At 42.2% G+C, this 16,048-nt stretch overlaps 1 protein-coding gene across 1 annotated transcript in view; it reads left to right on the top strand.

The window, feature by feature from the left end:
* The window catches only part of CHSY1 (chondroitin sulfate synthase 1), a 125,238-nt gene extending 118,466 nt beyond the window's left edge, over positions 1-6,772 (top strand). Inside the window, exon 3 of the mRNA XM_058156175.1 lies at positions 1,261-6,772. Within this exon, the coding sequence (XP_058012158.1) occupies positions 1,261-2,853 (1,593 nt within the window). The 3' untranslated portion in view covers positions 2,854-6,772. The remainder of the gene's footprint in view (positions 1-1,260) is intronic.
* The last annotated feature ends 9,276 nt before the right edge of the window (positions 6,773-16,048 follow it).

The raw sequence follows: 16,048 nt of genomic DNA, 5'->3' as shown, positions 1-16,048 counted from the left end.
GTAGTGAAATAATTTATTATTCCTCCGTCTGCGGTTCTTGCTTCTTTTTCTCATTTGAGTCAGTTCCCTATTTTGATGTGTTGGCTTTGTTGGTATTTGAATTATTGTTCAGTTTTTATTGTGCAATTTTAATAGGTTGTAAGCCTCCTTGGGGAAATTTGGTTTCGAAGGGCAGCTTGTGCATTTTAAGAAAAAAAATGAATAATTGGCCAAAAAAGAATCAATAGTTTAGGAGGTTTCCTATATAGTTTTATGTACTGTACCAAAGGTGGGGGGGAAATGGATCACAGTGATGAGAAGGTGGTAGTGGCTTGGTGGGTGGGTGTTTGTGTTCAAACACATTTTGAATTTTCTGTCTTTATCTTCTTGAAATCTCTAAATGCAGTAAAGATTTGCTTTGCTTGTTCTGCTCTTCCTTCCTTCCTTCCTTCCTTCCTTCCTTCCTTCCTTCCTTCCTTCCTTCCTCCCTCCCTCCCTCCCTCCCTCCCTCCCTCCCTGTTACTACCCTCCTCTCTCTGTCCTTCCTTCCCCCTCCCTCCCCCTTCCCTCCCTTCAAGGGCTGAGGCATGACTTCCCTCAGACCCGCCCTCACTCTCATTATAATGTCCTTCCTCCCTCCCTCCCTGTTATTGCCCCCCTCTCTCTGTCTTTCCTTCCCCCTCCCTCCCCCCTCCCTCCCTTCAAGGGCTGAGGCAGGACTTCCCTCAGATCCTCCCTCACTCTCATTATAATCTCCTCCCTCCCTTCCTTTCTCCCTCCCTCCCTCCCAGTTATCACCCCCCCTCTGTCTGTCTTTCCTTCCTCCCCCTCCCTCCTCCATCCCTCCCTTCAAGAGCTAAGGCAGGACTTCCCTCAGACCCTCCCTCACTCTCATTATAATCTCCTCCCTCCCCCTTCCTTCCTTCCTTCCTTCTTCCTTCCTCTTCCTTCCTTCCTTCCTTCTTTTCTTCCTTCCGTTCATCAGAAATCTTTTCACATCACAATAAACCTTTTATGCCATTCAAGGGAAATACTGTTGCTAGAACAGGCCAGCTTGATTTGTAGCCTTATGGTAGATGTTCAGTTTTGTTTATTTTTCTTCTTCCCCTCCCAGTCTAAGACTTTTAACTCCCTTAATTCCTTAGGGAAGCTGCTGGTTTAACTAAACTTGGGTCTAAGAGAGCTGTTTATCCCCCAAAGCCCTTCCGTTTGTCTAAGCCACATGCAAGGCAGATGGACCCTCTAATGATACTCTTCCCCTCCCTTTCTCTTCTTCCTTAGATGCAGCAGCTCTTCTACGAAAACTACGAGCAGAACAAAAAAGGTTACATCAGAGACCTCCACAACAGCAAGATCCACCGTGCCATCACTTTGCACCCGAACAAAAGTCCACCTTACCAGTACCGGCTTCACAGCTACATGCTGAGTCGTAAAATAGCAGAGCTGCGATACCGGACCATTCAGCTGCACCGAGAGATTGTCCTCATGAGCAAATACAGCAATACCGAAGTCCGTCGAGAGGACCTACAGCTGGGAATCGCGCCTTCCTTCATGCGATTCCAACCACAACAGCGCGAGGAGGTGCTGGAGTGGGAATTCCTGACAGGGAAGTACCTGTACTCCATGGTAGATGGGCAACCACCTCGCCGTGGCATGGACTCCTCTCAGCGTCAGGCCTTGGACGATGTCGTGATGCAAGTCATGGAGATGATCAACGCAAACGCCAAGACTAGGGGACGGATCATCGACTTTAAGGAGATACAGTATGGCTATCGAAGAGTGAATCCCATGTACGGGGCTGAGTACGTCCTCGACTTGCTACTTTTGTACAAAAAGCACAAGGGTAAGAAAATGACCGTCCCTGTTCGGCGACACGCTTACCTGCAACAGACCTTCAGCAAAGTCCAGTTTATGGAACACGATGAAACGGATGCCAAAGACCTGGCCAGTAAAATCAACCAGGATTCAGGATCCTTGTCTTTTCTCTCCAATTCTCTTAAGATGTTCGTCCCATTCCAGCTGAGCAAGTCCAAATCCGAGAAGACGGAATCCAAAGACCAAAAGATCAACATCTTAATTCCTCTCTCTGGACGCTTCGATATGTTCGTGCACTTCATGGCCAACTTTGAAAAGACTTGCCTTATCCCTAACCAGAACGTTAAGTTGGTCGTCTTGCTGTTCAACTCCAACTCAAATCCCGATAAGGCGCGTCAAGTGGAACTGATGAGAGAGTATCGTATGAAGTACCCCAAGGCTGACATGCAGATTTTACCCGTTTCTGGAGATTTTTCCCGAGCTCTGGCCCTCGAAGTAGGATCTTCTCAGTTTAACAATAGGTCTCTGCTCTTCTTTTGTGACGTTGACTTGGTTTTTACTGCAGAGTTCCTCCAACGGTGTCGAGCCAACACGATTATAGGGCAACAGATTTATTTTCCAATCATCTTTAGCCAGTACGATCCAAAGATTGTCTACAGCGGGAAAGTTCCGAGCGAGAATCACTATGCTTTCACACAAAAAACTGGTTTCTGGAGGAACTACGGTTTTGGAATAGCTTGCATCTACAAGGAGGATTTAATTCGGGCAGGGGGGTTTGATGTTTCTATTCAGGGCTGGGGTCTTGAGGATGTAGATTTGTTCAACAAGGTGATTCAAGCTGGTCTCAAGACGTTCAGGAGCCAAGAAGTTGGCGTAGTCCATGTACATCACCCAGTTTTTTGTGACCCTAACCTTGATCCAAAACAATATAAAATGTGCTTGGGTTCCAAAGCATCGACGTACGGTTCTACGCAGCAACTAGCTGAACTGTGGCTTCAAAAACACGAACCAAATTTTGGGAAGAACACAGTGGCTAATGGTTCCTTGAGGACAGCTTAATATCCTGGGAAAGGGGGACATTTAGGAAAAAAAACAAAAAACTAAAGACACTGTATTGCATTTTTAAAAATTTACCCTAATTTATTTTTTCCTTTGGGGAAAATGTTTTTGATAGTTGATTTTTTTAAGATGACCACACAAGGGTATATTTTAGAAATTCATCGTTTTCTTACGAGGACCTTTCCAGCTTTTTTTCTGAACAGAAACTGTGATCAAACTTTGCCTTTCAGGGGAAAATAAAAAATAATAATTCCTGGGGCTAAATATTAGGACTTGCCTGGTTCTGACAACTTGAAATAAGTATTCTTTTTTTTTTTTGTTGTTGTTGTTGACTGATAAACGGACCAAATACATTAATAAAGGAGAAAGGAAACTCAGAAATATCTACACAAGGTACTTTTCACTGCTCAAATTTAGTCGCTTGGGCAGTTCCGGTGGCAATTAAATGCAAGTTGGTATAAATGGTTCACCTACGTTTTCCCCTCCCATCTGCAGGAGTGTGTGTGTGTGTGTGTGTGTGTGTGTGTGTGGTGTATGCGAGTGTGTATCCATAGTCCTCCTTGTTGACTAATTTGCCTTCCAGAATGCTTCATTTGGTTGCCTCTTTCAGCCTTAAAATGTCTTTTTGCTCAAAACGTCAAGCAACCAAAACAGATGTGGAAAACGAGCACAATGTTGTTTATATACACTGTTGTCTAAAAAAAAGAAGAAGAAGAAGAAAGAGGGAGAAATGTACATTTTTTTTCTTGTCTGGGTCTAAAGTTGACTTTTTTAAAAAAAAAAAAATCCATATCAGGTTCTCTGTTCTCTAGTAAGATTTTTGTATAAAACCGTCTTGATGACAAAAGAACAAAGCTTTAGTTAATAGAGAAGAAGGGCAATTCTATGCCAGAAGAATCCTACAATTGTAAATCCGAAACACTCCGAATTAAATGTGTTGGGAAAACTATTTATTTCCCCCATCAATTAACAGTATTTTGGTTGGGAACAATTCCCTACATTTCCTTTTGCTTAATTTTTTTTTCTTTTTCTTTTTCTCTTTTGCTTTCTGTACTGTATAGGGCTTTAATTTATTTAACATCCTTCATTTTTAGGTCCCTGTCTTTTTATTTTGAATAATTACTAGTCATTCATGTTTATGTATCCTAGAAATGTATTTCTTGTTCTTAACTGTTTTAAGCTTCCACCTTCTTCCTCTGCAGTAAACAATTCCTCCAAAGATTCTTCTAACGCCTCCTCTTTTATTTGCTGAATTGTCTTGTCCGTCTGTTTCAAGAGTAATTGGAAAAAAACCTGGATATGTTTTTTTTGATGCTCCAAAATGTATCCCATTTTTTTTTCCAGGAGTGGGACCGAAACTGTGAGAGAAATGCAAAACAAAAAGCAAAAAAACAAAAACCCAATACCCTGTATCTAAGCACAGAGCAAAACGTTTAAAACTTGGGCATGTTGTTGCAAAAAATAAATAAAATGCATTTGAATAAAGGCTACCGCATTGTTGCAATTCCATCAAAACTTCTCTTTAAGTCGAAGTATTTGTAACACGTGGCACTTCAGTCTCATAATTCTGTATGGGTTTTTCTTTTTCAAAAACTACAATGACATAGTTTTCCCCCCAATACAGGTAGTCCTTGACGTACAACTGTTCATTTAGTGACTGTTCAAAGTTAAAATAATACTGAAAAACGTGACTTATGGTCATTTTTCACACTTACAACCCCTGCATCATGTGCAGGGGTGAAATCCTTACCGGTTCGGAAGTGCATGCGCCGCGCATGAACATCACATGCACACACAGATCTGTGCATGCACAAAACCTCCTGCGCATGCACAGAAGGTTAAAAAACATTACTTCCTGGTTAAAACAGGAAGTAATGACACCCAGGCGGGTACACGGAGTTTTGCTCTGCCATTGCTACCGGATCGCTGAACTACCGTCCACGATCGCTACCGGATCACACAATCCGGTCCGATCCAGGAGCATTTCACCCCCTGGTCACGTGATCAAAAATCAGATGTTTGGCACTGACTCATATTTAGGATGGTTGTAGTGTCCTGGGGTCACGGGTCACTAACTTAAAAACTGCAATGATTCACTTAACAACTGTGGCAAGAAAGAAATGGAGCAAAAATCACTTAACAAATGTCTCACTTAGCAACGTAGATTTTGGTCTCAATTATAGTCAAGAACTACTTGTACACTAACTCTGTCCAGCAATGACTGGGTTCTCGTCATGCACAAAGACCAAGTCAAATCGGACTCGATACGGTGAAATGAGCTGTGATGGCGCAGTGGTTAGAGTGCAGTACTGCAGGCTACTTCTGCTGATCACCAGCTGCCAGCGATTTGGCAGTTCGAATCTCACCAGGCTCCAAGTTGACTCAGTCTTCCCTCCTTCCGAGGTGGATAAAATGAGAACCCAGATTGTTGGGGGCAATAGGCTGACTCTGTAAACTGCTTAGAGAGGGCTGTAAAAGCACTATGAAGCGGTATATAAGTCTAAGTGCTATTACTATCGCTATGTGATGCAAAGTTAAATCCCTCCCCAGAAAAAAATTACATAAATAGTCTTAAGTTTATTTATTGCAGTGCTTGGTACATGACTATTGACACCAGAATTTATGTAGCAATAGCACTTAGACTTATACAGTAGTAGCCAAAATTGTGGAAACCTTTTGGGGAAAGTGGATTTTTGAGGTTGGATGCCTGATAACACCATTTATTTTTATTTTTTTTGGAATTTCAGGATAATCCTATTCCACTGCTGGAATGGCCTGGGAATAGCCCAGACCTTAACCTAATTGAAAATCTATGGAGCCGACTAAAGAAACTTGTTAGAAGCGACCCAGCAATAAAACCCAGTTAATAGAAGCAATCATTCAATCTTGGTTTCACATGATAACAGCTGCAGAACTAAAAGTCTTGGTTCACTCCATGGGAAGATGTTGTAAGGCCATAATTCATGCTGAAGGTTACCCAACTATTAATTGATGTGATAATTTTTGTATAACTTGTTTTTTCTATGGTGATAATTTTTGTATATCTCGTTTTTTTTCTGTGTTTCACCTTTCTTTTTTAAACTGTAACTGCTATTCTAATAGCAAATCCTTCATAAAAGTTATTGCATTACATTCTTGATTCAATTATCTTTCCATTGATATATAATTTTAGGGTACTACTCAAAACAAAAAAGTGGTGTTATTAGCTAGCTTTAGAAAATACACTTTTCCCAAAAGGTTTTCACAATTTTGGCCACTACTGTATAGCGCTTCACAGTGTTTTACAGCCCTCTCTAAGCGGTTTAGAGTCAGTGTATCGCCCTCCCAACATTTTAAGTCCTCATTTAAGCAACCTCCGAAGGACTCAAGGCTGAGTCAACTTTTAGCCGGTCAGGATTAAAGGTATTGAACTCCTGGCAATGTGAGTCATTGAGGACCTGTATACTGCACAAATCAAGAAGAGGGCCGTGAAAATATTTACAGATCCCTCACATCCAGGACATAAACTGTTTCAACTCCTACCCTCAAAATGACGTTATAGAGCACTGCACACCAGAACAACTAGACACAAGAACAGTTTTTTCCCAAACGCCATCACTTTGCTAAACAAATACCATAATTCCCTCAACACTGTCAAACTATTTACTAAATCTGCACTACTATTAATCTTCTCATCGTTCCCATCACTAATCTCTTTCCACTTATGACTGTATGACTGTAACTTTGTTGCTGGCAATCCTTATGATTTATATTGATATATTGACCATCATTTGTGTTGTAAATGTTGTACCTTGATGAACGTATCTTTTCTTTTATGTACACTGAGAGCATATGCACCAAGACAAATTCCTTGTGTGTCCAATCACACTTGGCCAATAAAAAAAATAAATTCTATTCTATTCTATTCTATATTCAATACTGCATTCTAACCACTGTGCCACCTTCGCTCTATAGCTAAAACAGGGCAGTTGTTAAGTGACCTGCACTTGATTTTATAACCGTTTTGGCCATGGTTGTTAAAGTGAATCACTGCAGTCCTTAAACTGGATCGTGTGGCACTTTAAACCAAAATTTGGTCTCCATCATTGATTTTGCTTGTCACAAGCTGGCTAGATATATCCCAATTGGCAATCACATGACCCTAAGACACTGCAACTAGTCTGGCCAGCCGTCAAGGGCCCAAGTTTTGATCACGTGACCATGGAGATGCTGCAACAGTCGCAAGTATGAGGACCGGTTATAAGTCATTTTTTTCCCCAGTCCCGTTGTAACTTCAAACAGTGGCTAAATGAATGATGGTAAATTGAATACGATAATTTATATGGCATTCTGCAATCACAACTTGGCAAACCTAGGATCACAAAGCAACAGAAGAAATATAACAACAGTAACAACAACCAAAGAATAGCACCCTGGCAACCAAGGGCAACCCAACTCCCACCACATAACCATAGTCGTGTCAAAAAATGACAGGCTTACCCAACATACAGACTTCATGCTTGGGAGAAGTATCCAAATCTTCAAGGATGAACAGAATGCCAGCGTGGCATTCAAAAGTAGACATTAACTATAAAGGCGGCCTATTTCCTAGGTCCTACCAGATGGCCCTGTTTAAAAACGGGGTACCTCTTTTCCCACCATGCTTAATCCAGTGGCTCATGGAAACACAGTGGGAGAAAGGCAGATCTTCATATTATTTATTTTATTATTTATTATTTATTATATTTGTATACCGCCCATCTCCCGAAGGACTTAGGGCGGTTCACAGCCAATAAAACAACAGAAAACATATAATACATATAAAACAGCAAAAAGAATAGACAATTAAATTCAGCTGATGCTTTAAAACTTTTAAATACAAATTTAAAACCCATTTAAACCCCTGATTTAAAAACCCCAATTTAAAACTACGTTCAAGCTAGTCCTGCTCTTCAAAACAGCAACGTCTTCAGCTCGCGGCGGAAAGACCTGAGATCGGGGAGTTGACGAAGCCCCAGAGGGAGCTCGTTCCAGAGGGTATAACCATATAACCATTTCCTTTAGATTGTTGTGATTTTTTTTTTGACACTGTGTACTGTAACAGTGTTTTGTGTATGTTAAAAGACAAGCAGCAAATCCTTGGCATTTAGAATTCCTTTGAGTATGTTTGAAGGGGATTTAAAACTTCTCTCGTACGTTATATGGATCTGGATATAAAGAGACCCGGACTTCCGAATTCACTTAAAAATGAATGGAATGCAAATAGTGTTTAGTTCGGGTGTGTAAAAGTCAAACAGTGATTTCCAGATGCGTTAGAATGTTAGAATTAGAGTAGAGTAGGGGACACAGTGGCTAAGATGCTGAGTTTGTCGGTCAAAAGGTCGGCAGTTTAGTGGTTCGAATCCCTAGTGCAGCGTAATGGGGGGAGCTTCCGTTACTTGTCCCAGCTTCTGCCAACCTAGCAATTCGAAAGCACGTAACAAATGCAAGTAGAAAAATAGGGACCACCTTTGGTGGGAAGGGAACAGCGTTCCATGCTCCTCAGGCATTGAGTCATACCGGCCACATGACTATGGAGACGTCTTCGGACAGCGCTGGCTCTTCAGCTTTGAAACAGAAATTAGCATTGCCCCCTAGAGTCGGGAACAACTAGCACATATGTGCAAGGGGAACCTTTACCTTTTACCTAAGAATCTTACTATTCAGCTGCAACATTCCAAGGTCTAAGAGATCCGGTGATTTTCACATCTAACTAAATTGAACCAAGATTGCAAAGATGTCAGAAGACCTGCAATGACTTTAGCTACCAGAGAAAGTCTGCAGAAAGCCCGATGATCGTAGATGGGAGCCAAGACTTTTTTGGGGGTGACATCATTGCTGCTGCTGCCTGTTGCTTGGATTTTTGCAGACCCAAATCTGCTATCCCTAACCATGATACATGATTGATGATTAAGGGCCATAGGAGATTTTCTAAAGCCACTCTTGGTTGGTATCAGTTTGCAGTAAATTAAAATTAAACCTCCTTATTTCAAGCATAGCCACTCACCTCCCTCCAGTGCCGCTCCTGATACATTCCAGAGATGCAGATGCAACTTGTGGTCAAAAAGGTTTGTGCAACCATGGACCTTGTGGTTTCATTCCTGTAAGTCATGCTCAAGTGATGTTAGATGTTCCATATTAGCTCACAGTTCAACTTGGCCTGCAGAAAACCAGCACACCAAATCAAAGATTTCGGCTGCAACTTTGCTGCCACATCCAACCCGCAAGATTTTTTTTATTTTTTTTTAAAGAGGCCTTGAGACACGTTACCTGCATTTTATCCCAACTCAGGAAAACACGATTTACATTACATTACATTATATTATATTACGTTGCCACTAAATTTCCAATAACTCTAGGCAGCTTACAACTAAACATCAACTTAATAAAATTAAAAATGTAACAAGCCAGGAAATGCAAAGTACCAAAATAGAATAGAATAGAATAGAATAGAATTTTATTGGCCAAGTGTGATTGGACACATAAGGAATTTGTCTTGGTGCATATGCTCTCAGTGTACATAAAAAAAAAGATACGTTCATCAAGGTACAACATTTACAACACAATTGATGGTCAATATATCAATATAAATCATAAGCATTGCCAGCAACAAGTTATAATCATACAGTCATAAGTGGAAAGAGATTGGTGATGGGAACTATGAGAAGATTAATAGTAGTGCAGATTCAGTAAATAGTCTGACAGTGTTGAGGGAATTATTTGTTTAGCAGAGTGATGGCCTTCGGGAAAAAACTGTTCTTGTGTCTAGTTGTTCTGGTGTGCAGTGCTCTATAGCGTCGTTTTGAGGGTAGGAGTTGAAACAGTTTATGTCCAGGATGCGAGGGATCTGCAATTATTTTCACGGCCCTCTTCTTAATTCGAAAAGAAACGAAAGAAAGAAAAGGAAAGGAAAGGAAAGGAAGGAAGGAAGAAAAAGGAAGGAAGGGAGGAAGGGAGGGAGGAAGGAAAGAAAGAAAGAAAGAAAGAAAGAAAGAAAGAAAGAAAGAAAGAAAGAAAGAAAGAAAGAAAGAAAGAAAGAGTGATCTCCACAATCAACCTATCCTCCAAGCCCTAGGAAATGATTTTATAGGTTGACTATTAACTACAGGTAGTCCTCGACTTACAACCACAACTGAGTCCAAAATTTCTCTGTTTAACTGAGACATTTGTCAAGTGAGTTTTTTTGCCCCATTTTATGACCTTGCCACCGTTGTTAAATGAATCACTGCAGTTGATACTTAGTAACCTGGTTGTTAAGTAAATCTGGCTTCCCCAATGACTCTGCTTGTCAGAAGGTCGCAGAAGGGGATCACATGATTTTGGGACACAGCAAGCGGTCGTAAGTATGAACCAGTTGCCAAGCATCTGAATGTTGATCGTATGATCATGGGAATGCTACAAAGGTTGTAACCATGGGAAATGGCCATAAGGCACTTTTTTAAGTGCTGTTGTAACTTGGAGCAGTCAATAAATAAAATGTTGTAAGCCGAGGACCAACTGTCCTTCATAGAAGCAAATGTTTCTGTCACTGATAATGTTCTAAATGGAACGTGATTCTGTCATGCAATGTACATGAACAAGGCAAGTAGATATTTGATGCTAGATGTGTTGTAAGAAAATTTTCTCCATGTTTCTTAGAGTTGGCTTTGTTTCAGTTGGCCATCTCTGGTGAGCTGAGAGCTGACCTGTTGAGTCAGTGGAAAGCTATTGGGAAGGAGTTCCCTGAAGCTGATCTGGGGAGTTTTGAAACTGAGAGCTTATTTTTGATGAAGAAGCATGTTTTGACTGAGGAAGAGGTGGAGAAATAGGGAATATTATTATCTAAGCCAGTTGAGAGCAATTTAGGTAAGAGGACTGATGAGTCAGATCCCATGTAGAAGGAAGATCAAAGACTTTGTTGTCAACACCGATGATAGAAGACAAGACAATAACAGAATAACAGAGCTGGAAGGATCTTCTAGTCCAGGGGTCTCCAACCTTGGCAACTTGAAGACTTGTGGACTCCAACTCCCAGAATTCCTCAGAGGAATTCTGGGAGTTGGAGTCCACAAGTCTTCAAGTTGCCAAGGTTGGAGACCCATGTTCTAGTCCAACCCCATGCTCAAACAGGGGAATCTATATCATTTTTGAGACCAATCTCTTCTTAAAAACCTCCAGTGATCGAGCCCTTACAACTTCTGGAGGCAAGTCATTCCATTGATCAATTGTTCTCACCGTCATGTGGTTTCTCCTTAGTTCTAAGGTGGAGCCCTCTTTGATATGTTTCCCATCCATTACTTCTTGTGTCCTCAGGTGCTTTGGAGAATAGGTTGACACTCCCCGCTCCTCTCTATGACAGCCCCTCAAATATTGGAAGACTGCTATTATGTCACCCCTAGTCAGGGTCTCAACCTTGGCAACTTGAAGACTTGTGGACTCCAACTCCCAGAATTCCTCAGAGGAATTCTGGGAGTTGGAGTCCACAAGTCTTCAAGTTGCCAAGGTTGGAGACCCATGTTCTAGTCCAACCCCATGCTCAAACAGGGGAATCTATATCATTTTTGAGACCAATCTCTTCTTAAAAACCTCCAGTGATCGAGCCCTTACAACTTCTGGAGGCAAGTCATTCCACTGATCAATTGTTCTCACCGTCATGTGGTTTCTCCTTAGTTCTAAGGTGGAGCCCTCTTTGATATGTTTCCCATCCATTACTTCTTGTGTCCTCAGGTGCTTCAGAGAATAGGTTGACACTCCCCCCTCCTCTCTATGACAGCCCCTAAAATATTGGAAGACTGCTATTATGTCACCCCCCTAGTCCAGGGGTCTCCAAACTTGGGAATTTTAAGACTTGTGGACTTCAACTCCCAGAATTCCTCAGCCAGCCATGTTTCAGCCAAGAAACCATGTTGGCTGAAGAATTCTAGGAGTTGAAGTCCACAGGTCTTAAAGTTCCCAAGTTTGGAGACCCCTACCCTAGTCCTTCTCTTCATTAGACCAGACATACCCAGTTCCTGCAACCATTCATCAAATGTTTTAGCCTCCAGCTTCCTAATCAACTGTGTTTCCTCTTCTCTACACTATTTCTAAAGTGTAAACTTCTATTTTTGGAGCATGGTGACCAAAACCAAGCAGAGGTGAGCATTAGGAAGGGAAGGGTCAAATTTTAACTCCTTACCTTTCCCCATTTTGCAGCCTTAAGGAGAAAATGCTGGGCTTCACTTCCAGTTTGAGCATCTGACCCAACCCCAAGATAAATCTCAATGATGCAAGAAAATGTATATTTATTTAAACTGCCTGGGCTTTACAAGGAAGGGACTAAGTGAAGCCTTCTATAAGCAGCAGATCAGCAAGGATAAGGTTTGTTTTCTTGGGCTTAGTTTCTTTGAAAAGATTTGGAAGTAGGTGGAGGGGATTTTATTGACTTTCCACGGTCAAACAACCAAGCTAAAGTGCAGTGTTATTACAGTGGAGATAGGATTATCTTTTTTCCTCCTCCTCCTCCTCCTCCTCCTCCTCCTCCTCCTCCTTGTTCTCACTTTGATTTGATCACCCAGATTCAAGGAATTAACCTCTAGCTTCTTTTCATGCACGACATCTGTCCTATGATAGGAGACATTTTTATAGATGGGAAATGGAAGGATGTAAACAGAAGGGCCCAGCCAGGGGTGGGCTGCTGGGAGTGTGCAGGGGTTCGGGAAAACCTGTAGCTAAGATTCTGTGCAATTCGGAGAACCCGGCTGGCCCCGCCCTGCCCACCCCACCCCTCCCAGGAGTCCCCACATGGCCCGTTTTGGATGCAGGTAAGTGCAGGATGCGTGTGGAGGCTTGGGGTGGGCGAAAAACGGGCCAGAGCCTGGGGAGGCTGTTTTCGCTCTCCTGGAGGCTTGAGGAAAGCCACTGGAGCCTGGGGAGGTAAAAAATGCTCCCCCCCCACACCCCGCTGTGGTGCAGGAGGCCGACTAAGCCACACCCACTATGGCCATGCCTACCCAGCAACCAGGCAGAGAACCCCTTGCTAAAATTTTTGAAGCCCACCCCTGGGCCCAGCTAAGCCATGATTTAAACATTGCCAAAAGCCCAACTCCTTTCTCCTTCCGGAAGCACGAAATACATTGTGTGCATGATCAGTTCTGACAATGCAGGAAAGAAAGAGTGGCCTTAAGAAATGGGAGCGTATGGAATGATTTATTTCTATTGAAAAAAAAAGATGACCATGGATTGGGATTAAGTGCCTTGGGTAGCCCAATAAGCATTGATATGGATACTCAAAACTCATTGAGACTAAAAATATGTACAGGTAGTGCACGACTTACACTCATTCGTTCTGTGACCGTTTGAAGTTATAATGGCCCTGAAAAAAGTGACTTATTTATTTATTTTATTTATTTATTTGATCATATTTATATACCGCCCTATCTCCCGAAGGACTCAGGCACTTAAAAACACATAAATACAATATAAAAGCAATTAAAAAACTTATTCTAAAAGCCCAATAATTAAAAATATAGAAATAAAACCCAATTTAAAACCCATAAATTTAAAATCTAACTCAGTCCTGCGCAATTAAATAAGTATGTTTTAAGCCCGCGGCGGAAGGTCCGAAGGTCCGGAAGCTGACGAAGTCCGGGGGGTAGTTCGTTCCAGAGGGTGGGAGCCCCCACAGAGAAGGCTCTTCCCCTGGGCGTCGCCAGTCGGCATTGTCTCGCTGACGGCACCCTGAGGAGTCCTTCTCTATGAGAGCGCACGGGTCGGTGAGAGGTATTCGGTAGCAGTAGGCGGTCCCGTAAATAACCCGGCCCTATGCCATGGAGTGCTTTAAAGGTGGTCACCAAAACCTTGAAGCGCACCCGGAAGGCCACAGGTAGCCAGTGCAGTCTGCGCAGGATGGGTGTTATGCGGGAGCCACGGGGGGCTCCATCTATCACCCGCGCAGCCGCATTCTGGACTAACTGTAGCCTCCGGATGCCCTTCAAGGGGAGCCCCATGTAGAGAGCATTGCAGTAATCCAGGCGAGACGTCACAAGTGCGTGAGTGACCGTGCATATGACCATTTTTCACACTTATGACCGTTGCATCCCATCATAAGTGTATGGTTACATGATCCAAATTCAGACTCTTCTCAACGGACAAGTATAATGCAGTGTCCCAAGGTCATGTGATGACCTTTTGCTGCTGTCTGACAAAGTCAATGGGGAAGCCAGATTCACTTAATGGCCATCTTGCTAACTTAACAACTGTGGCAAGAAAAAATGTAAAATGGGGCAAAACTCACTTAACAACAGTCTTGCTTAGCCACAGAAACTTTGGGGTCAATTGTGGTCAAGGATTACCTGTATACGGTAATGCTTTCAAACATATTCTCACACTCACAAATCCTGTGGTCTGCATTGTATGTTAAAAGGGCTGGGGTTTCTTTTTTTTTTTATTACCATCCTCCCCTTCTCTTATCTACCTCCTCTCCTTCTTCCTCCCTACTCCTTTCTTCTCCCTCTTCTATCCTTCTTCCTTCCTTTCCTCTTCCTCCTCTTCTCTTTCCTACCTCCTTCTCTCTTCTCCTTCCCTCCTTCCCATCATTCTGAAATGGCAGCCAGGCAGCTCCGATCTTACATTGATTATACATCTTCAATCATCTCTGTACATTAACCATCAATCCATTTTCTACCTCATCCCCCCTCCCCCTCCCTTCCCCTCCCTTCCCCCACCCCCCGGGACTTCCCAGAACCGAATACAGGGTATAAAACTAACAATCAAAAATTAAAATATAACACAAATCATAATCCATAGTCACTCCTTAAAACCTCAACTCCCCGATCTCAGAAATTTCCAATTGAGTTCGTATTTGTTCTTCATTAAAGTACATAATTTTTAATATCCAACTTTCATCAATCAGTACCAAAACAACGTTCCATCTTCCAATATTTACCAAGGATTCTTCTGAAATGTCTTTCTTCCTTAAGCAGTCTCTCAAGAGCCACCCGGAAGTCCAAAAGGGCTGGGGTTTCAATCACATAACCGCCATTTTATTTATTTAATTTTTACACCATACTCCCCCTCACACAAAACCCTTCTAAAGGTTGAGACCAGGGGTGAAATCCAGCAGGTTCTGACAGGTTCCGGAAAACTGGTAGCGGAAATTTTGAGCAGTTTGGAGAACTGGCAAATACCACCTCTGGCTGATCCCAGAGTGGGGTGGGAATGGAGATTTTGCAATATCCTTCCCCTGCCATGCCCACCGAGCCACGCCCACAGAACCGGTAGTAAAAAAAAAAAATTGGATTTCACCACTGGTTGAGACTGCCAGGAGCTCTGGCGTCCAAAGTCTAGAAAAGTCACAAATTCCAAGTGATAAAGGTTGACATTTTTTCATGGTTACAACAGTTGTCTTTGCTTGAAACAATTTTTCTTAAAGCCACCATATATTTCTCACCTAGTGGAATCAAATGTGCTCATATTATTAACGTTTGAGAACTTACAATTAAGAGACGTTGGCTCTGGTTGTTCATTCATCCGCAAAAATTCCAAAATAATCTGACAGCTCTTGGTTCGTTTTAAAGCCAGAACTGCACAACCAATATGCTTTTCTTCCAAGCTCACATTTATTTTTGAAGGTCAATTAAATTCCCATTGTACAAGAATATTTTTTTTAAAAAAAGAAATCTGAAAATCTAACCTCATATGCAGCTGCAAAGAAACAGCTGGATTTTGTGTGTGGCTTTTTAAAAAAATCTTAAATCTTTTAGCAATTGCAAATTGCTCAGAATCTCTGCAAATGACGCGGCATATACACTCTTATTAATAAATATTATATTATAATAATTAATAATAAAGTATTATTATCCACTGTAATGGATATGATATTGAAGATATTGAAGATCTGCAGTTGATCAAGAACTCTGCAATGAAACTGAGCTTTTCCGTATAATTCAGTCTTTGTCCAAAGACAGAATTCCCTCTAGAGCAGGAGGTGTCAAACTCAAGACCTGGGGGCCAGATCTGGCCCATGGGGTACTTAGATCTGGCCCACGGGGCCACCCTGGAAACAGAGAAGGACCAGCCCACAGGGCTTCTGTCAGCAAAAAAAGAGCTCGGGAGGGCCACATGTGTCCCCCTCCCGGGCTCAGTTTTCGCTGGCAGAGAGTTGCAGGAGGTCATCGCAGCTGGAAACGGAGCTCGCGAAGACTATGTGCGGCCCTCCTGA

This window comes from Ahaetulla prasina, chromosome 13 (assembly GCF_028640845.1).
Source record: "Ahaetulla prasina isolate Xishuangbanna chromosome 13, ASM2864084v1, whole genome shotgun sequence".
NCBI lineage: Eukaryota > Metazoa > Chordata > Lepidosauria > Squamata > Colubridae > Ahaetulla > Ahaetulla prasina.
This window is presented reverse-complemented; position numbering and strand designations above follow the sequence as displayed.